Raw genomic sequence first — 26677 nt, 5'->3', positions numbered from 1 at the left:
TGTTGACGAATTGACAACACTTTTTTAATGCCACTGTCAAATTAGCCCCTCAATGTTTACAAATTCACATGTGCTTATGTTTTGTTTTCATTTTCGTTGAAAGTAGTTGATAAACTGAATAAAATAATTAATTTTTTAAAGATTCCAACACAAAATCAATTCTCTAAAAATGTCTTCTTGGAAAAAGGCATCTAAAAGTAATCAAAAAGTTCACAGGGAAAGACATCAGCCAGGAGCTCGGGCACATCTTGGTCTGTTAGAAAAGAAAAAAGATTATCGCAAACGAGCTCGAGATGCTGAACGTAAAGCCAAGACTCTACAAATACTGCACAAACGTGCCCTCAACAAAAATCCCGATGAATTCTATCACCATATGATACGTTCCAAGCTACACGATGGAGAACATCATGATGAACAAGAGGAAAAAGATGAGCACAGCAAGGAACAATTGGCTTTAATGGAGACCCAGGACATAAAATATATTACTATGAAGCGTACCATGGAAGCTAAGAAAATTAAACGTTTACAGTCGCAACTACATATGATAGATTTTGCCAATACTGTGCCCAATAAACATTTGTTCTTTGACGATGAACCACCCAAGAAAGGTGAATATGTGGAGGCTAGAGAATTAAGTGATACGGAGTTGGCCGAACGTTTAGAAACACATCCCAGTATGTTGGATAGAAAAACAAATCGTCCTCGATTGAAGGATTTGGAAAAGTTACAAATACCAGCTTTAAGTCCAGAGGTAAGTGAAAAAGATATTAAGAAAGGTATTTAGGAATTTGTTTTTAAATATTTCATTTTTTTTCTTCTAGGAAATAAAAAAGGCAAATCAGCTGAAACTCCAATCTTATCAGGAACTTTCAAAACGCATAGAACGTGAAAAAGAATTGGCTGTGGTACAACAAAAGCTGGAAATCAAGCGGGCCCTGCAACAACCACGTCTTCTGAAGCCCAAGAAAAAGAAACGTGGCACCAAGGATTCAGCACCTGTGTATGAATTTCCATATGAACGTAAAAAGTAAAATGCATATTTGAATAAAAGATAAGGATAAAAGGAACATGTTTGGTCTATTTGTATAATTTTTTTCCTAGAATTAGGTATAAAGGTTAATTGTGGCGTGTCATCTGGAAAAGGCAAGCTATCGGGTATGTTCTGAGACACACTTCACCTCTCCCTTCACGCCTCAAGCATTTTGTTCAGCACATTTACTTCTATTTATTGCGAATTTCTTGGGACGGACACTAGTCCGTCCATAAAATACTCGAAAAATAAGCGTTAACGGGGTGAACAAAATGCTTGAGGTGTGAAGTGAGAGGTTAAGTGTGTCTCAGAACATACCCGATATTTAAGGTGGAGGAAATTATCAAATAGTTTGCATACAACGAGGAGCCATTGACTGAAACATCAATGGGCCGATTCCGTACAGCGAGGCGAGTCATGTCGCGTCGTCTATCGTCTCTGTGACAAAATTTAAAAAATGCACTACGTACAGCGATAGAAAATAATCGTCGATAACAAGTTATTTTTATTTTTTTTTTTATTCGTTAGTAAAAATGAACGGCGACAGCCTATTTGTTGTCGCCGGAAAATGAACATTTCGGCGACAAAATTTGACGACGTCAGGCGATATTGCCATACGGAATCGAAAAATTGCATTTGACAACGCGACACGACTCGCCTCGCTGTACGGAATCGGCCCACAAGTTTTAAATATATGGGGGGGTTATTTTGAACGTACATATCTCTTGAGCTTTCTCACTTTTTCTTTCAAGTTGAAACTTTAAAAAGTGGCAAAAATGGTAAAAGTTGTGAACATCGCACGTACAAATTGTGTATGCTTTTTGGTGTAAGGAAACACTTTTCGAGTAAAAAGTAGAAAACTCTGGAACGTAAAGGAGCAGAGCTCTACTTAAATTTAATTTGATTGTACCCTAGAATTCGGCAGATATTTTGTTTATATTCTGCAATGGAATCCATTCTTTTTTTTCTTATTTTACAATGTTATTTATTTGTGTAAGTTATGAAATATTTAATAACCAAATTTCTTATTTAATTCGGTGATACCATCACCAGTTTGATTCTCTGGTGGCACCCACTTAGCATATTTGTCTGATGATTCATATTCAATATCGTCGTCCATATCTGCTTCACGTTTAGTGCGTTGTCGATTGCGATGTCGCCGCTTTTTGGAGTTTTCAGTTGCAGTAGATTTATTTGAATCTTCTTTAGCAGCTTCATGGCCATCAGATGTCGATTTTCCTACACCAAGTACAACAGTTTTATTGTCCTCAGAATTATTGTCTTTTAGCTCTTTGGGTTCTTCTTTTTCAGTTTCTTCTTCTACGTTTGAAAGTTTTTCTGAAACCTTTTCAGTTTGTTCTTCCACATCATCTATGGATGGTTTCACTAACTTCGGTTTGTCTTCTTGTTCGTCGGGACTTCTTTCAAATACCTCATCCAGCTTTACTTTACTTTCTGATTTATTTTGATCTTCATTTAATTCTTTCGTTACAACCTTATATTGTTCGTCTTCATATTCTTCAACTTCCTCTTCGTCTGATGCCAATTGAGAGGGTGGTTTTGAACTTTTGTTAACTGTGCTGGTGGATTCTTGTGGTTTTACAATTTTAAATTTGCTAAATTGATTACGTTTGCCAATCATTGGTAGTTGTTTCTTCTTCGCATTACCTGGTGCCTGCTGATTGCTTTCCAGAGGATTTCTCATAAAAGGTAAATCAACTGGTTTGGCTATTTTGAGGAGTCTTTGATTTCGTTGAATTTCAGTTTTTAGGCGCAATTCTTCAAGCTATAAGAGATAAAGAAGTTATTGTTTTAAAAGCATTTGGAGGAACCATTTTCCGATTTTATGGGAAAATCACAGGGTCGAGAATTTTTGATTTTTCAACAAAGTTTCCAATAACAACTTACCCTTAATTTCTTTATTTCAATTTTGTCCACTTGGCTTTCTTTCGTTTGCAAATTTTCCATATAACTGTCCAGATCATCATTGGACTCTTCCATCTCTTTTTGGCTCTTAAGAAGCCTTTGTTTCTCTTGATATGTGACAATATTAGTCTGGACTTGCTGGAGCTCTTTTTGCAACTCTTCTTCTTGTTTAAGCTAAAGGGTAAAAATACAAATTAACAAATTCCAAAACTAGTAGCAATAACAGCATTCCTTCTCTTACCAAATCATCATATGTCAATGTGACATTTGTTGTTGTGTTAGCCCTTCTCTGTTTCTTTCTTGCCACATCTCCTGTTCGATCCCAAAATTCATCATCATCTGAATCAGAATCTTTTGATTTTTGTTTACGTTTCTGGGGTTCTTGATTTGCCTGCCTAAGGACACCATGACGATCAAGTATACGACACGCTTCCAAAGCACATTGCACCACACATTCTTTCTTCTTTCCCTTGTGGACAACTTCAGCAACTATGGGACGACCATTGTCATCATCCAATGGTAATTCTACACGACACACAAAAGATCCCGCTGACATTTCATCACATTTATATTCCAAATCTAGTCCTTCACGTTCAAAGTAACCTCTTAACGTTTTCTTAGGATCATCTAGGAAGAGCTCCTCATTATTTGTGACAGCAAATGGATTATGAGCTAAATCTGTTTCTTCATCAGCATCGTCGCCCATGCCCCAACTACAACCCTCATTACGCTCCCTTTCAGCAGCTTCTTCCGCCAAACGTTTCTTTTCTAAAGCTGCTTCTTCTAAATCACGTTGCCTCTTGGCCTTCAGTTCAGTGATGGTTAATTCAGATTCAGGTTCTTCATCATCCGCCGGTCCTTGTAGAATATATGATCTGGTGCTGGCTCCCAAACGCAAAATGTGACCCACACGTATTCGTATATACACTTTGGGAGGTATCCTCTGTTTGTTTAGAAATGTTCCATGGGTACTATCCAAATCATATATGTACCATCCCTCTGGAGGCTTGTTACTTTCCTCTTCATCATCTGCTTCATCATCATCATTTTCAGCATTGGTAATTGCAATTTTCTGGGGTCTATATTGTAGAACAGCATGAAATCTGGAAATTGTGGGATGAGCCATTTCAACATCGTTTTCCGGTAAACGACCAAAAGTCCAAAATGCTTTTGTTTGCAAATTTTTAACTTCATCTATGATTTGTCCGGATTTAAGAACTTCAAAGGAATAACACTTTTCGCTGGGCGGATTTTGAGACCATGATGGTATTTTATAGGAGGGACATGTTTGGGCTGGTTTGTTTGTTGCCGGTGCAGTTTTTGCCGATGGTTCATCCTTGTCTTTTGTTTTATCTTCAATGTTTGGCTTTTTAAATTCTTCTTGTGGCTTTTCCGTCGTTTTTGTTACCACAGGAAGGGATGGTTTCTTAAACTCCTCCATGAATCAAGTTTGAAGAGCAGAATTGGCTGGCAAACGTTAAACAATCTTGAGGCGGATTTACTTGTCAAAGAAATGGATGGATAAATACTAACTCAAAGGGAGTTCGTGGAAAATGTTTAGAAAGATATGAGGAGAGAATTGTAAAAAAACATATGTTTTTTGTTTATCTCCCTTTGATATCATTCGTCGAGGTTGGGAGTTGCGTTGTGCTATTGAAGATCAACTGTTTTTTGCGTTATAATAAACCCACTGGGCTTCAAATGTCAATTCCATTGCTTATATTTCATATAAATCCTCATAAAGAAGGTTAACCCTGTAAAAGGCTATAATATAAACATGGACTTACACCTTAATGCTATCTTTTACTTACCACCAAATCATATGGTTTTTGTTTTGATTTTTCATGGCGTATTCCTAGTTTTTTGACGTTTTAGATTCGATCAGCTGGGCTGAGACATCTACGTATGTAAGTAATTGTATCATGCTTTTAATTTAATTATCCTCAACGTCCAGAATGTGGCCACTTTTGCTTGGTAAAGCTATTATGCACTGCATTACCATTTAGTCAAAATTTTATTTCTAAATACCTACTATGTTCTATTTTTTGCTCTGTTCCTTTACGTGTCTGAGGTTACCATTTTTAACCTGTAAAGTGTTCCCTTAGTCCATATTTACATTAGGCAATTTTCCTTGCGGCAATTGTCAGTTTGTAGGTGAGAGAGGATGTTGAGAGGCAAAGGGTTACCATATGCCTCTCCTCTCTCACCTACAAATTGACAATTGTCGCAAGGAAAATTGCCTAATATAAATATGGACATACATTAAGCAATTTTCCTTGCGTCAATTACCAGTTTGTCGATAAGAGAGGGTGTTGAGAGGCAAAGGGTTACCATATGCCTCACCGCTCTCTTCATCGAACTGACAATTGCCGCAAGGAAAATTGCCTAATATAAATATGGACATACATTAAGCAATTTTCCTTGCGTCAATTACCAGTTTGTCGATAAGAGAGGGTGTTGAGAGGCAAAGGGTTACCATATGCCTCACCGCTCTCTTCATCGAACTGACAATTGCCGCAAGGAAAATTGCCTAATATAAATATGGACTTAGAACGTTTTCAGACGATAAGGTTTGACTGCTCAAAAACGTGGTTTCCGTTTTGACTCTCATTCGTAATTTTCACATCTAGTGTTGCGTTTTTGAAGTCATTGTATACAAGCGTACTTTTTGAACAAAAAGAAGTACGGTTTTACATAAATGTACCAAAAAGGTTTATGTGTGTATTGTATTTGAACATTTAAAAAAGTAATTCTTGTGAATCCCATAAAATTGGGTAAAATGTATGCGTTGTTAAAATTGTTGCCTGATGCGCGCATGCCATGTAAAAAATAATGTAATAATTCTTACCACCTGAAGGTAAGATGATAGCTGCGTTACCAGCGTAAATTTTTCAAGAAAGATTTTTATGAAATAGGGAAATACCTTTGTTATTACAGGTACATAGAAGTCATGTTTTGAAGAACACCTTTATTTGTAAAAAATATGATGAAACAGGTAGATATTAGCTCTGTTCCTTTACGTGCAAGAATCTTCAAGTTTTACAACTTTTTACTCAAAAAGCGTTCCTTTACTTCAGACACCATACAATTCATATGGAAGCAGATTACAACTTTTGCTACTTTTGCCGGTTTTACCACTTTTAAAAGTAAAGGAACAGACCAATTATCTTACATGCTAGTGTTGTATGTATGGTACTTTATGTACGTTATCGTTCACTTACTTCCACATTTTTTTTCAACACTGACACAATTTACGAATGAGAACCAAAACGGACAACGCATTTTTGAGCAGGCAAACCTTATCGTGTGAAAACGTTCTTACTTTTAATAGCATATGCTTTGTTCCCGTACTTTTTAATAGTAAATCTCGTAAAAGAGAGAAAGAAAGAAATTTTGTTGTCACATAAAATTTTTTTCAAAAAGTTCGGGAACGGAAAAATGGAAAATACGTCAAAAAAACTGGAACAAATGTCAAAGTCGGCGTATCAGCCAATCAGACGCCGGCAACCATGTTACTATTTTTTTACTCGCCCAAATTTGTCGTGTAAAAAGTTTTTAAAGAGAGCGTCATTCAGCGCCATTTTTGTTTAAAGAGAAGTGAACATTTTACAACTTTTTTGTGTACGGGAACGCTTTTTCGAGTAAAATGTGTAAAAGTCGTAAAAATTGTAAAAACTTTTTAGTTCTGGAACACAGCTATACAATTTATATGATAGCAGGTTGCCACTTTTACCATTTTCTGCCACTGTTACCATTTTTAAAAGTAAAGGAACAGACCATTTTTGTTTACCGAGCATGGCACAATTACCCAGGTAGTGGCGTCGTAAAATTTTGAATATGTTATGTTAAAACTTTCTTTATGTTATTGGGGAAATTACAACAAAAATACTTTTTTTATAAAGGGATTTGACTTTTCATATTCGGTCAGCTGGTGTGATACCACTACCTGGTAGTTCTGCCATGTTACCGAGCTTAAATGTTTATGACCTGTTCCTGTACTTTATAAAGTGGTAAAAGTCGTAAAAGTTATAAAAGTCGTAAATGATTTTCATATAAATTTTGTGTACGGGAACGCAAAATGTGTAAAAGTGGTACAAATTGTAAAAACTTTTTAGTTCTGGAACAGGGCCTTAATTATTTTAAGTATAATAATTTTTTTAATAATCAAAAACAACCAAGAACTTGGTAAATTTACTTCTACATGGTAAAGCTGTCGTGCGCTGCATTACCACGACAAAAGTAAGTTTACGCTTTCACTTTTCATCATTGATTCTCTTTTGTGGTCTTTTTTCGTTAGTTCGCGCGTATTTGTTCTGAGTTCTAAGTTCAAAATAAGCAAGCAACAAAAGAATAACATTTTATATTTATATTTATTTTTTTCGCCTTGTTTAAAAATTTTGACATTTTACTATTTGTAATGTTGTAGCAATTCGCCGATGTATCTACCTAGGTAATTGTGCCATGTTTATTAAGCTGTGTTCCTTTACTTACCTGAGGTTACCATTTTTACCATTTGTTACCATTTTTAACCTGCAAAGCGTTCCTTAACCCCAAAAAGTGGTAAAACTGGCAGCAATTTTCAAGAGAGTGGGAGAGGAGAGAGAGAGCTCATATGCCTTTCTCTTCTACCACAGGCTACCAAACAAATTTCTGCAGGTAACAAATGGTAGAACTGATTTTTCGACTTTTGTTTGGCGATTATTTCACAATGAAGAAAAAAATGGACGAAAAACAGAAGAAAAAGTCGAACGCTGACAAAACTACATTAAAAACTGTTGGTCTGTTCCTTTACTTCTGAAAATGGTAAAACCGGCAAGAGTAGCAAAAGTTGTAAGCTGCTCCCATATGAATTGTATGGTGTCTGAAGCAAAGGAACGCTTTCCGAGTAAAAAGTGGTAAAACTTGAAGATTCTTGAACGTAAAGGAACAGCGCTTGTGAAATAAAGGACGAAAATTGATTTTTTATGTTTCTTTTTGACATTGCTACCAGATCTACCATTTTTCCGTTCCTTTACTTTTCGGAACAAGACGGGTTTACACGCGCACGCCCGATTTTTTTGAAATTTTTACCACAGGTAGGTCTCGTTGCCCTGATCACAAAAATGTATATATCGTCTAGATGTAGTCCATACTTCCCGAGATATAGGCCATAAAAGCTCAAAATTTTCTTTTAAATTATAATTTTCTTTTGCAATAGCCGGCCTTCGGCCGGGGATTTAAGACTTTCTCCTATGGACAGGGGCAAATCTAGGGAACGGGAACAAAAATTTATTTTAAATTATAAATGTTTCTCTAATTAGCCGGCCTTCGGCCGGGGATTTAAGACTTTCTGCTATGGACAGGTACAAGTCTCGGGAACGGGCACAAAATTTTTTTTTAAATTAATTTTTTTTCTAAATAGCCGGCCTTCGGCCGGGGATTTAAGATTTTCACCTATAGACAAGTGCAAATCTAGGGAATGGAAACAAAATTTTTTTATATTATTAATTTTTCTCTAATTAGCCGGCCTTCGGCTACATATTTTTGGAACTTTAAAGGCCTATATCTCGGGAAGTATGGACTACATCTAGACGATATATATATTTTTGTGATCAGGGCAACGAGACCTACCTGTGGTAAAAATTTCAAAAAAATCGGGTGTGCGCGTGTAAACCCGTCTTAAGCCAAGGAACAAAGCTATAATCAAGAACGTCCAGATTGTGATTTACCTCTTTTGCTTCGTATACCCAGCAAAATAAATTGGATGTAGTGCAATGTAGACTAGTTCTTTCACGGCATGTTTTTATGCAGTTCAAACGGAGTCGTGAAAAAGGCACTCCATTCCTCACATTTTAACCGCATTTGGATGCAATCCAAAGAATCACATCCATTCGTCACATTTTAACAACATCCGGAGGCAGTTCAACGGAGTCGTGAAAAAGGCACTCCAATTCCTCACAATTTAACAGCATCCGGATGCAGTGCAAACGGAGTCGTGAAAAAGGCACTCCGTTCACTACATTTTATTAGCAGTTGTTAGAGATCCCTACATGTACATAAATCAGTTTATACATCTCTACAGGCAGCGGAATAAAAGAGATAATCGCGTTAACATTTCCAAACATTTGTTAATACAAACTAAATAATATTTAATTTGTGAACATTTTTCCGGTAACTCACGAGAAGAAAATTTCCCAATGGGGTGCTGTTGGAGTACATGTCGAAATCTTAACTAGTGATGGGAAGACAATATCAAACCCATTTAGCAGAAGAAGCAAAAGCACTTAAGCTTGGATTAAATAAAGAGCGAAGGAACACACATGTTTGTTATTGAATTCAATAGAGAATTTTCATAATGTTAATTTAATAAAGTTATTAATATTTTTGTTTTACACAAATAATAAATGCATTTTATTTTGTTATTCAAAACACGTGCTCTGGACTGCCTCCTATTCTACCCCAAAGGGTCAGTTAAAATGCAATGCCAAAGGGTCAGTTAAAATGCAGTGCCAAAGGTTCAGTTAAAATGCAATGCCAAAGGGTCAGTTAAAATGCGGTGCAATGGAGTGCCTCTTTCCGGGGTCACTCCCTTGTAAAAATCATGAGTGAAAATGCATAATTTGATGCACTTCCAAATCACTTGTACATATCATTTAATAGCCTAGACATACGGCAGTCTTAATTTGCATTAACAGCCTTAATTCAAATTAATTTGAACATTATCCCCATTTTAAATGCACAAAATCAATTTGAATTTATAATGAATTTAGCAATTTTAATATGGCAATGCTGTTTAAAATCAATTGTCTTTTGTCAAATTTCCATGTTTAAGAAAATAAAAAAGGAAAACAAATCAACAATTTTCGCGTTTCTTTCAAATAAGTAGTGGCCTTTCGCGAATAGAATAGCAGCTAATCGTTTTTCGCGCCTTCTATCAAATCTATTTTTAAAATTTTTTGGTCTGTTCCTTTACTTCTGAAAATGGTAAAACCGGCAAAAGTAGTAAAAGTTGAAAACTGCTCCCATATGAATTGTATTGTGTCTGAAGTAAAGGAACGCTTTTCGAGTAAAAAGTTGTAAAACTTGAAGATTCTTGAACGTAAAGGAACAGGGCTTTTATTTTCACAAGAATTTCATTACCCACCATACCAATTCTATCGAAAATAATATCTTCTTCAAATGTTTCTTTGCAGTTTTGCTACATTTTTTAATATTAAAAAGACTCAAAAATATCGCGAATAAATTAAAATTATTTTTGCGTTATTGTGGTGAAAAAGTCAATGGTAGAAAGTATATTCGTTTCGCATATTTCGGCGAACTTTATGAAATGGTCTGCTGGGTACAAACAAACAACACAAACAGCTGTTTCATAAATGCAGAAACTATCGTCTGTCAGGGTAAAAAGTTAATTCAAATTAAGAAATTTTTAATGCAAATTAACACTGCCGTCTGTCTAGGGTATAACTGCCTCTTTGGAGGCAAACTTTTCGCTGGGTAGCTATTATGCACTGTATTACCACATATTGAACGCTATTACCGCTATTATTTAGTCACAATTCGTGTTTGTTTTATTTTTGTTTACCGCGCATAATTAAAACAATTAAAACATTATTATTAATATTATTAATTATATTTGTTAATAATAAAAAAATAAGCAGCAAAATAAGAACATTAACAACTTCTTTATTTTCTTCACAAATCAATGAAATCAACAAAAAATGGAATTTTCGCAATCATTTGAATTTGGAAATAGCACTTTCATGAAGTTGGAAAGTCAAGCAAAACACGCACTCGAAGGAAATCAGGAGAATCGTGTTCCTAACAAAGGGTCAGCTTTGGATGTCATTGACGAATCTCCAAAATCTAGCAATAGAACATCTTTGTTTTCCGCATCCAAGTCATCACGAACACGAAATGCTACACAACGCACCAATACGAGGAGTGCTGATTCTACATATCACCGGAAATTTAGGCGAAGTAAATCAGATTCAACGCTACCAAAAGCACCCAAGGAAGAAAGTTGTACAAATTATTCGGAATTTTTCCGGAGTGATTTTTCTATGGCAAATGATATTTCCAAGGCAGCAGAAAAGACCGAAAAGACCAAAGATGATAATGAATCGTTTTTGCGGGTTTCACAAATAGAAGCTGCCTTCAATTGCATTGATCCAATACAGGAGAAAGGTGATGGAAATCATAACAATTCAAGGGATCACCAAGATTCATTCCAAATCGATGATGATGATTTTGGTAATATGGAAGATCAGCAAAATGGATCCAGAGATTCTATGGGCTTTCAAGAAAACATGGAAAACAGTGACATAGAAGATGCCCCTGGAAACAGTGAATCATTGGAGAAGCCCATATTTTCAGAGGACTTAAAAGACCTCTTGGACACTGAAGATCCGAACGACGAGGAGGATGTTGATATGTGGAAAGATTCTTTAGCATTATCCGCCATACCCAATGGAAGTGAAAATCGTGAAGATTCACCAGAAGTTATGCATGAAATCAGTAGTTTTCTATGTCATCCTCAAGAAACGGAAACAAATGTGGAACAACGTAAACAAACTCTTAGCAAAGAACTACAAACAAGTCGCAAAATATTTAAGGAAGCTGAACAATCTGTTGTAATGGAGCAAAATGATATTAGTTTAAGTCATATGTCACCAGATCAATTGAAATTTACACAAAATTCTCCGCCACTACCACCAGCACGTACTCCTCCAAACTATAAGAATAAATCTCCCGACAAAATGTGTAAAGAGCAGTCAATTGATAAAAGTGTAAATAAGAAGTATGAAACTTCTCGGCAAGACGAGGAACCAAAGCAACAAATGACAATATCAAATAATTTAGATGCACTAAAATCCATATCGGCTTGGAATTTACCATTAAGTGTTCTCCGAGAATATGAACGCAAAGGTGTTAAACAAATGTTCGACTGGCAAGTTCAGTGTCTTAGCAATCCCAAGGTAAGTCACACGGGATATAATATTTGTATAAAGGAGGGCTATAAAATAGGTAGTTCGGGACCACTCTAATCAAAGACCCTGAAGACTATCCCCATTAATGAGAGGGATAGTCTCTTTTGAATCTAGCAACCACTTTGTTGGCTCTTCTTCTCGGGGATTTAAGTTGGGTTCTAGCACCGTGGCGCAATGGTATGCACACCCGCCTTGCACGCTGATGGTCGTGGGTTCGATTCCCCGGCCAGGCAACATCAAACCCTTTTCAACGGTGGTAAAATACACCTCAGTTATGTTGGCGACATTTCCTGAGTATTTCTCTACAAGTGGTGTCTTTAGACACGCCGTTCGATTTCGGCGATAGACAGTAGGTCCCATATCATTGAGCTGATATGAATCGGGGTGCACTCATTGATATGAGAGGAGTCTCCCTTGTCCCTTCTGGGATGTTTGTAGAACAATTATTATCTAGCAAATAATGTAATTCTACATTGCTTCCTAGTCTTTTGTGGTCGAAGAATCAGCGTTACGTTGTTGTTGTAGCAATGTAAATATGTTCATTCGTGTATCGTGGTAAAATCTATACCTTTAACAATCAGTTTTTCTATTGTCCACAAAAGTACTGGGGTAAGAATTTATGAAGTCGGTTAGTCTGTAAGGAAAAGGCATTTCTTTTACAATGGTGATGTCTGGCAAGTTATGGCAATCTCATTTTATTCTCATATGAAGGTATCGTTCGCCGTGCTGCGTTAGATGGGTTGATGCGGATCTGACAAACGGAACAGTTCTATGATCCGGGGTTATTCTACATTCCGCAACGGACATAAGAACTCGGGATATATTGCCACTCCCTTTGTGAAAAAGTTCACGATCATAAACACATAATTCTTGAGCTGACAGCCCCTGGTCGAAGATTCCTCCGAGTCAATCTGGCAAGAATGCACGGGTATGGTCTTTGTCTCCTTCATTTGTGAGCACCCAGTCACAATCTTCAAGGCCGACTCTGGAAAGTATTTAGATTTCTTGGCCAAGGGCCGGATGTTTTTCCCCACATGCAACTACAGTCTCTTATTGATTATAAAAAATTGTCCTGGTCATGATCCTTTGCTGTCGTGCTATGTTCGGACTCGACTTAAAGATAGAATTGGGGAAGTATTTTCTTGTCCATTAATTAGTCCAGGTGTTGATGTAGCCGTTATAACGACACAGCTGATTTCGCTGTAATTTGGAACAGGGTTGTGAATTAGAGAAAATTCACCTTAAATCAATGGGAACATAGATCCACGCTTTGTTATAAACCCATGTTCTATTCTAAATCCCCACATTCGTAATGGTAACAAACTCGATTTGGAACATCTCGATTTTTAATCTCCCATTTTCTTTTCAGATACTTTTCGAACACTGCAATTTGGTTTATTCCGCCCCAACATCGGCAGGTAAAACTCTGGTTAGTGAAATTCTATTGCTCAAAACTGTGCTGGAACGAGGCAAAAAGGTACTTCTCATTTTACCCTTTATATCTGTTGTGCGCGAGAAAATGTTCTATTTACAAGACCTCTTAACAGCAGCTGGTTATCGTGTAGAAGGTTTCTTCGGTGGTTATACGCCACCTGGAGGATTTGATAGTATAAATGTCGCCATTTGTACCATAGAAAAAGCCAATTCAATTGTAAATAAATTACTTGAACATGGAAAATTAGATGAAATCGGTACAGTGGTGGTGGATGAAGTACATTTAATATCAGATCCTGGACGAGGTTATATACTTGAATTACTGCTGGCGAAAATACTCTATATGTCACGCAAATATGCATTGCAGATACAAGTTATAACAATGTCTGCCACCTTGGCTAATGTACAGCTATTACAAAAATGGTTAAATGCTGAGCTATTTATAACAAATTTTCGTCCGGTCGCCTTAAATGAAATGATAAAAGTTGGCAATAAAATCTATGATAATAATTTAAAAGTTATTCGATCAATAACTGAACCCAGTGTCGATGTACGTGAACCATTTCCTTCGGTACCAAATGATTCAGATCATGTGGCCCAATTGTGTATGGAGACGCTCATAGAAGGATGTTCGGTTATTGTATTTTGTCCCTCGAAAGATTGGTGTGAAAATTTGGCAATACAATTGGCTGGTGCCATACATGCCATTGGAAAACAAGGTGGTGAATGGGGTATAAAATTAAAAGCCCAACTTAATAGGGAAGCTATTGATGAAGTAAAGCAGCAACTAAAAGATATTCCAACTGGTACGTTATAACTAATGTTTTATCATGAAACATATATAATTTTTCATTGTTTTAGGTTTGGATACTGTCTTGGAAAAAACTGTTACATATGGATGTGCCTTCCACCATGCTGGCCTAACCACAGAGGAAAGAGATATTGTCGAGGCAAGTTTTAAATCGGGTGCTCTTAAAATAATTGTTGCCACAAGTACTTTGAGTTCTGGTAAGTATACTAATTTTCCTAAATTTTATTTCAAACTTGTATACACAAAACAAAAGCCAATGTGGCCAATTTGTTGTTTCATTGTACCCAAGGCGAATTTAACAAGGTGATCCAATAGTTGACGTTAGGTTGTAGTCTTCATTTGCTGTCAAATTTTTTTTGCGCGAAATATCCACGAAAGTTAGAAGAAAACGTTAAAATATTATTCGCGAAGCTTAAACAAAGATGTTGTACACAGATATTTTTTATAGAAGCGAAATATTTGTTATTTATTTTTGATTAAAAATATGTTTTGACAGCAAAAGGAGACATAGGTTGCTATTATTGTATCACCTTCTTTCTTACACCATGATTGTACCAAATAACCCGAATTAAAAGTAAAGAAAATATTCTCTAATAATTTACTTAAAATTTAAAAGTTATTTCTCATAACTTCTTGTTTAAAATCTGCTTCTTTGTAGGTGTTAATTTACCAGCTCGTCGTGTTTTAATACGCTCCCCACTATTTGGAGGCAAACAGATGAGTTCATTAACATATCGCCAAATGATTGGCAGAGCTGGCAGAACGGGAAAGGTATAAAGGGTACTGGGCTAATACTTTACATAAAAAGCTAATAATTCGATCAATTCTTCAGGATACTTTGGGTGAATCAATTCTCATATGTACCGAGAATAATGCTCGTGTTGGAAAAGAGCTAGTCACAGCTGATTTGAAACCAATTTACTCATGTTTGGAAATGGATAGCAGTGTAAGTTATATAATTATATTTTTCAATCACCAATAAGGAGGTATGATTTAATTTAAGATCAGCGATCCTATAGATTACAGTCGAACTTATCTATAACGTAGCTGCTGGGGACAAAGAATTGTAGAGAATTTGGTTATTTTATGTGATACTTCATATTTTTGATTTAGAATAATTACATTATGTATAGAGAAGATCGGCTACATTTACAAATCACTTATGGCCTGACATATCGCCATGGTTCCATTAAATTTACGGCCATATTACAAGTCGGCAGCTTTCTGACTTTGCAGACTGTAATGACAGTCCTTGAGTGAGTACTTACTCAGGTTTTCTAGGATCTTGGAGCTGGCTCCCTCTTCAGTTAACATTACTTCTGTTTAAAAATATAAAATCTATCGCTGCGGTAGGCTACTCTACGATACCAGATCACCGTTAAGTCCTTTTAGCCTAAAAATTAACAAGACGACTACGAGAACGAGGAAATAGTGGACTTCATGAGTCGGCAGAATATCAAGCTCGCGGCGGTGTAGGAAACCAAGCTCAACAACAACCGCAGCTTACAGCGTTGTGATGGTTACATCATACTGAGGAAGGACCGCACTAGAAGTGGAGGTGGGGGATTAGCTTTCCTATTGCACCTGTCTGTTCAATACAGACCTATCTCGTTGAAATATATGGGGGTAGCAGTAAGGTGTGGAACTGCCGAGGTTGAGTTGCTGATCGTATACATCTCGCCGATAAATAGCTGGAAGGTCATAACCATCTGGTCTTGGAGGACTTTAATGCTCATCATGAGTTGTGGCAATCTGGCTAAGCAGATTGATAGCTCTACGTTTTGCACGGTCAATGAGGAGGCCCCTACCAGAATTAGCGGAGAGTGTCACAGTTCACCAGACATAACCATCGTGTCATCTGCTCAACGTCATTTGGCAACCCCTCGTTTCTCTTGGATCAGACTATCTCCCCATAATTGTCTCCACCAGCAGACCGCCCGATTTAATCACCTCTGAATGCCGTACTTTCGACAATTCCAATGGAAAAGCTAATTGGCCGATATTCAAAGAGTCCACTTATCACCGATCTGTTCAACCCTTCTGATGTTCTGTTAGCAGAAAGGACATTCCGAGAATACCCGAATGGAGGCCAAATTTCCCAGCAATCGTTGGAACTAGCAAAAAACGGTGATGAGCTTCGTCATGTCGAACCTAGTGTCCTCAGAGTCAGGGAACACAAGCGGAACCAAATCATCTGAAGAGTTGCAACATTGGAGTTGCAACTCTCGAATACTGGGAAGAAGGAAGATTCCTATATTCACTCACGTTACACTGACAGATCCGAAGAGGTGCGCGCAAGTCATTTCAATCGACAGTTGGTCGAGCACTATGGGAGTGATAGGGCGAAGAGAAGAGTACGAGGAGGAAGGACCCACCACAATTTACAATGGATAATGTTGCGAATTGCACCAGGAACGCTAAATCATCCAATGCATTGGGTCCTGATGGAATCTCCAAGGTACTGCTATAACAGCTTGATGCGCCTGGGGTTGAGAAGTTCATCAAAGTTCTCAACCTGTCGCAATCGTGCCGAAGTCTGGATATTGTGCACGCTACTGAAGCCAGGCAAGGATGACAGCATAGGTGAATCGTACAGACCGATTTCCCTTTTTTTCCTTTGGGTCTTAGTTCTCCCCAGCGTTAGAAATGGATATCCAGTTGTCGATCATGGCATGGATGTCGTGCGATGGTGGCGCTTGACTTATCAAAAGCCTTTGATACTGTTCAGCACTCCACGATGTTTCAGGACGTCGAACAGTTTGTAACGTTGGACAATCAATTATATGTGTGAACACCAGTTGTACGTGGAATTCAGGAACAATAAGTCAAAGTCCCTTAGAGTGAAACAGAGAGTTCCTCAAACTACTCCAAAATTCTAGGGATAACATTCGACAGCATGTTCATGTCGACAGCATGTTCTGCGACAAGTCCCTAGCCGGCAGTATAAAGACAAAGAAACCTTGTTGAGCATGTATAACGCGATAGGTTGGTCTGCGGCAGGCTATGCGGCGCAAGTGTTATCCGCGCATATAAGTACAACGCGATGGACAAATATTCAAACCTGTCAGAATGCCGCCCTGAGAACTGCAACAGGGTGCCTCCTCGTATCTGCATGGGGATACAAAGATTCTTCCAGGACAGCAATACTATGGAATGCTTTCATTGTAGCACTTGCTCTGGGGTTACCGTGAGAACCATCCTTATCGCAATATGGTGGATGGGGCACCACCCAGACATGTCAGGTGGGATCTTCATGATCTAGAAAGAGAGTCCAACGTTACAAGACAGAACCCCTAAGTCAACAAGCATATCAACCAGGTTTAAATATCATTTGCACAGATGCAGTAGCACATGCTATAAACAATTATCGTATGAATACGGTCCTGGCAGAACATCCCCCCTCTATCGCAGCTCAGAAGCGTCAGCTGCCTCTACAAACCTGAGTAGTATTGGCTCAACTAGGTTCGGCTGCACCATCAGCTGCCTATAGGGCAAGTATTGATGACAACGTGCAAAACATCTGCACATTTTCAACTGATCTGCCAAACATACACAACTAACGTCAGTGCCATTGTTGTTAACATCCGTCGAAGCAGACACATTCATTGAACTGTAGATAGACGCAGAGCCAGGTTTAGCAGAAAAATTAACTTACAAACAAATCAATAACGAACATGACGTCGGGTACCTTCTCTAATGGCATTTGTAAAAGCCTGATGCGCATGTTACAGCTATCTGCAACAAGCTACGATGTAGGAACAAGGTCCTCAAGCAGCACTTAGTCTGTGGATAAAGGAAAACAACTATCTTTTGTTATTTTTCTCTTTCGAGACGAGCTGATTCATCAGAATGTTTTATAAGTGAAAAAAAACTATCGTTTGAATGCCGTTCTCGGAGTTCTTGCAGACTATTACAGGCACTCAGCCCACAAAAGTAACAAAATAAAAATTGCAACAAGTTTTGGTAAGGTTTATTTTCACAGAGAACTCAAAACACATACTATAGCTGACTCCAGTTGGAAATGTTGATAAAATCTTCAAAAGATGCACAAATGAAAGGTACCGTGATGTGTGAATTATATCAAAATGTGGCCCGATATGGTTCATTTTTTGAATATAAACTAAGTGTGGAAAAATATAGGTGTGTAAAAAGTTGGACTAAATCGCTTTGGTCTTAACATACGATGAGGCACATTATTATCAAAAGCCTGAGGGTTATGATTAAAAATCTCTTTATAAAACTTTTTTTTGAATTTTCAGACCCATTTAAAACGTGCTTTGTTAGAAGTTATATCTTCCGGTGTGGCCACAACCAAAGAAGATATAGACAATTTCGTTAAATGTACACTACTGAGTGCTCAAAAGCAAATGGCTAATGAACAAAGCGAAGGCACCAACGAGAATTTACAAGATGAGTGTATAAGTGGTGCATTGGATTTTCTAATGGAATATGAATTTGTACGCTTACAAAACAATGAAGAAACCAATGAACAATGCTATGTGGCCACAAGATTGGGAATGGCTTGTTTGGGTATTCTATTCCCATATTAGATAATTAAGAAAAAATTAAAATACCTTTTTATTTAGCTTCTTCAATGCCCCCAACCGATGGCCTAATACTTTTCGCTGAGCTACAAAAATCCAGACGTTGTTTTGTATTGGAGTCAGAATTGCATGCCGTCTATTTGGTAACACCCTACTCAGTTTGTTATCAACTACAAGATTTGGATTGGTTGTTCTTTTTGGATTTATTTGAAAAACTAACACCGGCAATGAAAAAAGTTGGAGAACTGGTGGGTGTTAAGGAATCATTTCTGGTAAGGGCAATGCGAGGTCAATCTAAATTGGACTATAAACTTATGCAAATACACAAAAGGTAGTGTTTGGATAAATTAATACCATAGAAAATATTAATGTTGTGCAATATGTAGATTTTACACAGCCTTGGCTTTGCAGGAATTGGTTAATGAAGTACCCATTAATACGGTGGCCTCCAAATACAAATGTTCACGTGGTATGTTACAGAGTTTACAACAAATGGCTTCAACATTTGCCGGAATAGTTACCTCATTTTGCAATTCTTTACAATGGGATACATTGAGTTTAATTGTTTCCCAATTTAAAGAGCGGCTGTATTTTGGTGTACATCGCGATCTCATTGATCTAATGCGTATACCCGATTTAAATCATAAACGGGCTAGGGCTTTGTTTGATGCTGGTATTACCTCCTTGGTAGATTTGGCCAATGCAGATGTTTTGAGTGTAGAAAAGATTTTGTATAATGCCTTAAGTTTTGATTCGGCCAAACAGCATGACAATGAAAATGCCTTGGAAGCAGCTCAACGTAATGAGGCACGTAATTTCTATATAACCGGTAAGGCAGGAATTACTGTAGCCGATGCAGCAAAATTGTTGGTCCAGGAAGCGCGAAGATTTGTACAATACGAAATTGGTGTTGGTAACATCAATTGGTCTCAGCAAAGTGACAAATTGGAGGGAAATTCTGATACACAAAATGCCGTGGAGTTGCATATGTCTTATGAAGAAAATAAATTTCAAGGAATAGAAAATAAAAATCTGGAAAGTTGTGATAAAAAAGACGCCAATAAAATGCCGAGGGAAGCTCATTCTAGCAACGCAAAAGCTAAAGAAAATCTTCGTAAAAGTCTAGAAAGTAAATCTGTTCCTGTCAAGTGTGTGGATGAAAATAAAAACGTTTTAGGTAAAGGATATGAAATTGAAAAATCAGAGCGGAAATCCGATAATGCTTCCAATAACAATGAAAATAGAAAGCCCCAAATAAGGGAAAACCAGAACTCAACCTCTAACCCTAGAAAAGAAAAAGAATCGGTAAGGCCTTTGCAAGAAGAAAATTTTAAGTCTATCGGACAAAAGGAAAGTAATGCGAACCAGCAAAATCTCAAAACTGTTACATCCCAAATTAGAGCTTCTAAGGAAAATATTGTAATTGAAAAAACAGAATCAAAGGAACCAGAAATATCGATATCAAGTGATTTGAAACCGCTTGAATCGAAACAAAATTATGATAAACCAAAAGACACGAACAACAGAATTGGGAACCAAAAATTATCTGTAGACAAATCCACACCTAACAACAGTGTAGAACCCAAAAAACTAAATGAAAAACGTAAATCTTCTGACCAGCAGCTACCTCATGATAATGGTGATGTAACACCTCCGAAATTGAGAAAGAGCAATGATGGGGAAAATAAAGAAAATGTTTTAGATGATGGTGAAAAACCAAGCACAAGTAAGAAAGCTCAACGATTATTAAGGGCTAAACAATTATCAGAGATGAAGAAGCAAGAATGGGCTAAAAAAAGAGAACAAGATGAAGAAAAACAAAATACGCCTAAAGAAAATATTGTTCTGGCAGATGCTAACTCGAAAGGTGTTGGGAAATTACACGAGAATACTCCTGAGAGTTCTTCCAAACTAGCGGCCAATAAGGCCGATAAAGGATATGAAACTCTTCAGAAACAAAACACAAATAATGTACATAAAAAAGAAAGACCAAAACCAATGGAGACTGCTCCAGAGAGCTCCTCAAAAATGACGGCAAATAAGATAGACAAGATTAAAGAAACACCACAAACTTCTCATAAAGGCAGTACAAATGAAAACACAGCTACTCCAAACACAAACAACCCCAAAGAAGCATTCAAAACACCCACCACAAATACCCCAAGATCATCTTATCACAAACAACAAGACACTAATTCAGGAAATTCCAATAAAGTCCTTAGAAGAAGTCCACGTAATCATTTAATAAGCTCCACCAGAATTGATTATCAGACATCTTCCAAAGTTGTCACGCCACCTGCCAAGAAAATCACTAAACCACTAGCTAAAAGCCCTGGTGAGTTGTTTAACGATGATAATGAAGAATCATTTGTATTCAATACTGGCGTCAATGAAGCTATTAAGCAGGTTGAAAACGACCATGAAGAAAAACAATTGTTAAATCAGTCGCAAGAAGATGAAATACCCAGCTCACAACAATTATGTGAAGATGTAAATACAAATAAAACTAACTCCCCACATGCCTCAAGATTCCTCAGATCATTACGGGCCACTCAAAGAACACCAGGCCACATGACAAAAGTGCGAAGAGTTACACCTGAGCCTCCAAGTCATTTGGTGGAAAAGCAAACCCAGAAAACTGAACGGAAAATTTCACCTCAGCCTTCAAGTCGTGTAGTAGAAAAACAAGCACAAAAACCTGAGCCGGCAAAGGTTGTGAAAGAAAACCAACAAGAATCAAAACCCATCTCACCTCCATCTGCTGCTGGTCCCCAGCAGGAACCTAGTTCATCAAGTAACATAGAATTATCAGATTTCTCTATGGAAAATTCTCTTATGAAAAATCCCATGCATCTTAATGCTTCGCACATTTTAAGTTGCTCCAAAGTGGAACCCGATTCGTCATCATTCAAATCCATTGATATCATAGACATATGTGGTGATCAGCAACTTTTTAAAGGCGCCTTTAAAGAATTTATGAACAATAAACGTTTGGGATTTTGTTTGGGTATACAGCAGCAGGCAGCCAAACGCAAACCCATTATAGGAGCAAATTTATTACTCAACCAAGTTGCGGCTGCTGACAGAGACAATGAAAAGCGCATGAAAAATATTGATTTTCAAATTGATGATACAAATTATCTAGCTGGTATAGGTTTTTGTATATCAGAGAACTTGTTGTACTACATGAATATGCAAGCTGAAGGAACCTGCAAAGGCCTTACCGCTGAAGTGAAATGTAAATATTTACGTATGCTGTTACGTTCCCAAGAACATTGTCTAATTGTCTACGATGCCAAAGAACAATTTAAGATTTTACGTAAACTATTAAAAGATTTGGGAGAGATTCCTATAGCATTAGAAGATCCCAAGGTGGCCAATTGGTTATTGCAACCAGATAAAATTCACAACCTCCATAGTTTGGTAAGTTATTCTTGGCTACATAATTTCATTGTAATATACATATAAATTGTTGCTTTGTTTAGGCCCAACAATTTGCACCAGAATGTTCAGCATTGGTGAATTTATGTGGTAGTGGTAGAGGTTATTACAGTTATGGTTTGGATTCAGATAGTGCCATATTAGCTAAGGTTAGGTAATGCTATTCATGGAATAAAGTTTGTAAGTCTTAAAATCGCGTTATTAATTTATGCCTGATTGTTACAGATGTTCCATTGAGAGTTGTGTAACAGTACATATCATCAAAGGACAAATTGAAAATTTGGAACGTATTGGTACCGGGCAACTGCACAAATTCTTTAAAGGTATGTATAGTGTTTCAAGATTAAACGCAAGTTTTTCCAAATGAAAACTTTTTTAAATTCAATTAAACTTACGATTGATGCATAATTTAATTATGTAAATATATGACATTTTTAGTTAAATAATTCAGGATTATAGCTCCATGAATAAATTTTGAAAACCCACGATAGTTATAGATCGGCAATGGGCATAATCGCAAGTAATGACTAAACATTGTGCTTGTATTGTGTTAAACAACAACAAATGCCTCAACGAACGAAAGCACTCGATGTTGTTGCTTCTGTTCGGCTTCCCTATGCTTAAGCATGGGAAATTTGTGTCAATGCCCATTGCTGGTAAAGATGGTTGTGTAGATCATACAACTCGTGCTTTGTATGATTCTATATTTTCTGCCCCATATTACAGTGCTGGTAGTATGGGGTTCCTACCTTCATCAAACTCACTAACAGAAGCCTATATTGTTATGAAAGGAATCTTAAGATATTTTTTCAATATTTTTATATCAGATTCCATGGATGAAGCGAAGAATGTATTAACAAGTGAGCCATAGTCGGGCCGGGGCCGACTATGTGATACCCTACACCACTACCCCTGTGCATAAGCTTTTGACTGGTAAAGTTCAAAATATTAAAATTGGGATAGCTTAGCGCCTTTGCTCTGAATGTCTTCATTGATACAGGTCAATTTGTTGGAAACGCATTTAAGTGCATCGTCAGTACAACTCAAATAAAAAAAAATGGAAAAGTGGGATGTAAGCCAACCATCGATAGGATTTTTTCTCTGTGAGACCACCGTCAACCCCCAAAATTTCCTGAGGATCCGATCAAAATTCCGAAAAATTGCGACGTGTAGCGTGATTACAAAAAAATTATTTGGCCAATGGCCACCTACGCCAACCTGCTTTACATCATTGTAAAGATGGGATTTTCTACTTTCATACTCAGACTTTCTTTTTGGAAGGTCCCCAACCAAAGCTGTGATACTCGTCATTATTATTAAAATCGCAAAAATGAAAGGCTGTGGTCTATTAGCGGCTATTGCGATATCTTCGTTGTTTAACCGCATTCGAGAACCTACGTGATGTGATATCTTCTACTTTCATTGGCAGGTTTTGCTTTTGATATACCTCTTATAGAAGCGGAGATATTCGGTTTGAAATAAAACGTTGACCTTTACTCCAAATAAGTTGTTTGCCCATTCCGACCCCTGAGTATTATCCGACCATCACCAAAATCAATAGGCTTCTTCCTCTGTAGGACCCCCATTAACCCCCAAAATTTCGTAGCGATTCGAACAAAATTGCGACCTATACCACATAGTGGTGTAGGGTATAAAAAGGGTACTTTTGATGGCAGCATATGTTCTCTTTGGTACGCACTTCTTTTGATACAGAACCATTTTGATGACCTATGGAGACGACGTTTCTCCTTCCTCCTTTCCTTAGCAGCCAGCCCTATATTTTACTGTTCGGTTACAGCACAATTCTCCTCTCCTGGGACCATGGATTCATTGGCGGTGGTCTTTTCGGACTTTGCTGCTGTTTGCGTGGAGTTTTTAATACTTTGCTATTGCGCTGATATGTTATAGGGACGATGAGCGCTTTGTTCAAGCTATTCGGTAAGTTGAGAGGGGAATGCTAGATCTGTTTGTTGTTGTAACAGTACGGCAGATACATCCGTACTGTTTTTCCTGGGTTTCAAAAGTGTTAATATGGGGAAAATATTAATCAAAAATTGCGCCAAGATAATTCAAAATGGAATTAGTTAGTGTTGTGTATGAGAGTGTGCATGATGGAGATTATTGGATTGTACTGGTTATTCGAAAGGATAGTGGGATTTGAATTGAGTTGTCACATCAATGATACAGGGTTGGCTTCATACGATTTTATCGACATTCGTTGGAATTACATCTTTGATGTCGGAGCTGTATCACGATGTGCTGCTTAGTGGAAGCAACCTGTCCCACGATGTGGGATCCGATGGTTGATTACATGCCAGCAGAAACAATCGAGTAAGCCCCATGTTGTGTTGTTACACTAACATTATTTTTCCCTCTTGATGCAGATGGTTCACACTCGATGTACCTGGTAGCGGTTGGTAAGGCATTATTTTTGGTTTTATACACATTCCGCTGATTGTCACATAAAAATGAGGTCCAAACGGGGGTTGCACAGTTTAGGACTGAGCGGCTAACTGCTTTATATCTACTGAACAAGATCTGCTTGTCCTTGCCCCAAGTAGTGCGCAAAATGGCTTTGAGTGCCTTATTTATTTTTTAGACTCTGAATTTTGCAGCCACTGCATGTTTCGAGAAGGTAGGGGGTAGTTGAATATAACCCAGAGTATTTTCGTACTGTTGGTCTTGTCCGGTCTCCAACCTTGATTTGCTATGCAGACATCTGCGTAAGTCACCAGGTCTACGTCGCACACTGTCACGACAGCGGCCAAGAATGGTAAAAACCAAGTACAAATATATTGCTGGGAGTCGATAGAAAAAATTTCAAATAGTAGGATTTTCAATGTTGCCATTGATAGGTCAAGCAATTTTGTCTATATGAAGGCTAAAATCCGATAATTTAAATTTGCCATTTGATTTAAATTGACCGTAGAATTGTAAACTGGTTTCAACTGCAAAGCAAATAAATAAATAACACTGTACAACAAAATCGAACTTTTTTTAAAATTACAAGAAGAGGGCCAAAAAAAGAAGACACGTGTATCGGCGTGTTGAAAGTTTACGTCGGGAAGTAACCTAAATAGGCGTGGCAAGTTCCACCCATTTCTACAGATTTTGAAATATTCGACATCAGATTCCTTGGAATCCTTGCATTTTAGGTATAAAGTGTCTTTGGCAATATTGCTGACAACAATGCGAGGTATCTTTTTATGAAAAAAATTAACACTCATGCGAGTTACTAAAGGGGTCTTTTTGGTCCCTTTTTTCAAAAACTTTTAAAAGCTCCTTTAAAATGTGATCGTATCATATCAAAATATTCTACAAAATTATTTGTCATAAAATTTTACTATAGGTCCCCGAATACACCGAAACTCTAAATCATAGCTAAACTCCAGGAATCTGCCAAAAGTAAAATCACGTTTTATGGTTAATGCTGTACTTTATCTGAGTTTATTAAGTTTTTTCCCCTCAAAACTTCATTCTAGATAGAAGACGTCAAAGACAAAAATAATCTCCATCAAATTTCAATATAAGTCGCCGAATAAATGAAATATGTATTTGCAATATATATCAAGAAAATATTGAAATAATAAGAAGTTTGTCGAGCTTGAGGTTATTATAATTGTTTATTTTATTTCTTCATTTATTCCCAATATTTCGCAATTATTTAATTGCATCATTGTTTAAAATGCCAACATTTGCTGTGATAATAAAACATAAATATTTATATTGTTTTGTAGATTAACCCCTGATGATGCAATTAAATAATTGCGAAATATTGGGAATAAATGAAGAAATAAAATAAACAATTATAATGACCTCAAGCTCGACAAACTTCTTATTATTTCAAAATTAACCCCCAGTTTTTGTAACTTATTTTTGTTCGTTCGTCTATATTCGTAATAATTTAGGCATTCATAGCTCAGCACCCAGATGACATACACATCTAATTTTTCGTATTCCCGTTCCAAATATCATTAAGGATTCCTCATTTAAAAATCAGCGCTCTACATTTGCGGTAAAGCGAGTAAATCGATCTACAAAATTTTACAATTCGTGTGAGAGGAATAAAATTTTTTACAAAAACTGGGGGTAAATGAAAAATGTCGAATAAAACAAAAAATCTAACAATCAAGAAAATATATACATCAAGTTTGCCAACAAAACACCCAAATATTTTTTGAATAAATTTGTTTTGTTCTTTTTCGAGTTGATGCATGAAAGTAACATGAAATTTAGTTCTAGAGGAAAGGTGTTAAGAGAAGAAATATTCTACACAAAATTTCATTGTAAGTCCCAGAACAAACTAGATATCTGAGTAAAATACTTTGTTAAGAAAATTACGTTACAAAATTAGATATTATAGGTAGAAATTATTTCTTAGACTTTCAGACTCTTAATTAAAATTGTGTCAAAAGAAGAAATGTTCCAAATCAAATTTCATTATGAGTCTCTGAACAAAAGACATTTGTAGCTATAATATTTAACATCTCCAGAAGCTTTCGCTTTTTATATATGATTTACGTCC

General features: G+C 37.0%; 3 protein-coding genes across 6 annotated transcripts in view; 2 read left to right on the top strand and 1 right to left on the bottom strand.

Moving 5' to 3' along the window:
• Positions 1 to 36: 36 nt before the first annotated feature.
• Positions 37 to 1067, top strand: LOC141391358 (probable U3 small nucleolar RNA-associated protein 11). Its single transcript, XM_073964266.1, has 2 exons — positions 37 to 751; positions 822 to 1067. The coding sequence occupies exons 1-2, from the start codon at positions 170 to 172 to the stop codon at positions 1029 to 1031; spliced, it is 792 nt and encodes a 263-aa protein (XP_073820367.1). The 5' UTR covers positions 37 to 169; the 3' UTR covers positions 1032 to 1067.
• A 922-nt stretch (positions 1068 to 1989) lies between these two features.
• LOC141389724 (kanadaptin) lies at positions 1990 to 5059 on the bottom strand. Its single transcript, XM_073961648.1, has 4 exons — positions 4768 to 5059; positions 3198 to 4710; positions 2939 to 3130; positions 1990 to 2816 (listed from the first exon to the last, which is right to left on the bottom strand). The coding sequence occupies exons 2-4, from the start codon at positions 4395 to 4397 to the stop codon at positions 2040 to 2042; spliced, it is 2169 nt and encodes a 722-aa protein (XP_073817749.1). The 5' UTR covers positions 4398 to 4710; positions 4768 to 5059; the 3' UTR covers positions 1990 to 2039.
• A 5243-nt stretch (positions 5060 to 10302) lies between these two features.
• The window catches only part of PolQ (DNA polymerase theta), a 27519-nt gene continuing 11144 nt past the window's right edge, over positions 10303 to 26677 (top strand). For 2 of the 4 annotated variants that reach the window (XR_012409149.1, XM_073961645.1), the window contains exons 1-10: positions 10484 to 11910; positions 13292 to 14162; positions 14218 to 14364; positions 14826 to 14938; positions 15000 to 15113; positions 18427 to 18697; positions 18754 to 19042; positions 19098 to 22134; positions 22197 to 22306; positions 22378 to 22475. Coding sequence is in view for 2 of the 4 variants with exons in the window: in XM_073961645.1 (XP_073817746.1) it covers positions 10654 to 11910; positions 13292 to 14162; positions 14218 to 14364; positions 14826 to 14938; positions 15000 to 15113; positions 18427 to 18697; positions 18754 to 19042; positions 19098 to 22134; positions 22197 to 22306; positions 22378 to 22475 (6307 nt within the window). In the remaining 2 variants the exon portion in view is untranslated. Of the gene's footprint in view, positions 10333 to 10483; positions 11911 to 13291; positions 14163 to 14217; positions 14365 to 14825; positions 14939 to 14999; positions 15114 to 18426; positions 18698 to 18753; positions 19043 to 19097; positions 22135 to 22196; positions 22307 to 22377; positions 22476 to 26677 lie in introns of those variants that run through there. The other 2 variants (XM_073961646.1, XR_012409150.1) reach the window with 2 other exon arrangements.

The sequence above is a fragment of the Musca autumnalis genome, unplaced genomic scaffold, assembly GCF_047663935.1.
Source record: "Musca autumnalis isolate F117 unplaced genomic scaffold, ASM4766393v1 scaffold_1, whole genome shotgun sequence".
Lineage (NCBI taxonomy): Eukaryota > Metazoa > Arthropoda > Insecta > Diptera > Muscidae > Musca > Musca autumnalis.
Note: the sequence above shows the minus strand (reverse complement) of the source record. Positions and strands in the feature narration are given on the sequence as shown.

Excerpts from the sequence above, each read along its gene's own strand:
- LOC141389724 (XM_073961648.1), bottom strand. The coding sequence starts at position 4,397 with ATGGAGGAGTTTAAGAAACCATCCCTTCCTGTGGTAACAAAAACGACG. Across the intron at positions 3,131-3,197 it reads CATTGACATATGATGATTTG|CTTAAACAAGAAGAAGAGTT; the intron begins GTAAGAGAAGGA and ends TTTACCCTTTAG. Across the intron at positions 2,817-2,938 it reads TTGAAATAAAGAAATTAAGG|CTTGAAGAATTGCGCCTAAA; the intron begins GTAAGTTGTTAT and ends TATCTCTTATAG.
- LOC141391358 (XM_073964266.1), top strand. The coding sequence starts at position 170 with ATGTCTTCTTGGAAAAAGGCATCTAAAAGTAATCAAAAAGTTCACAGG. Across the intron at positions 752-821 it reads TACCAGCTTTAAGTCCAGAG|GAAATAAAAAAGGCAAATCA; the intron begins GTAAGTGAAAAA and ends TTTTTCTTCTAG.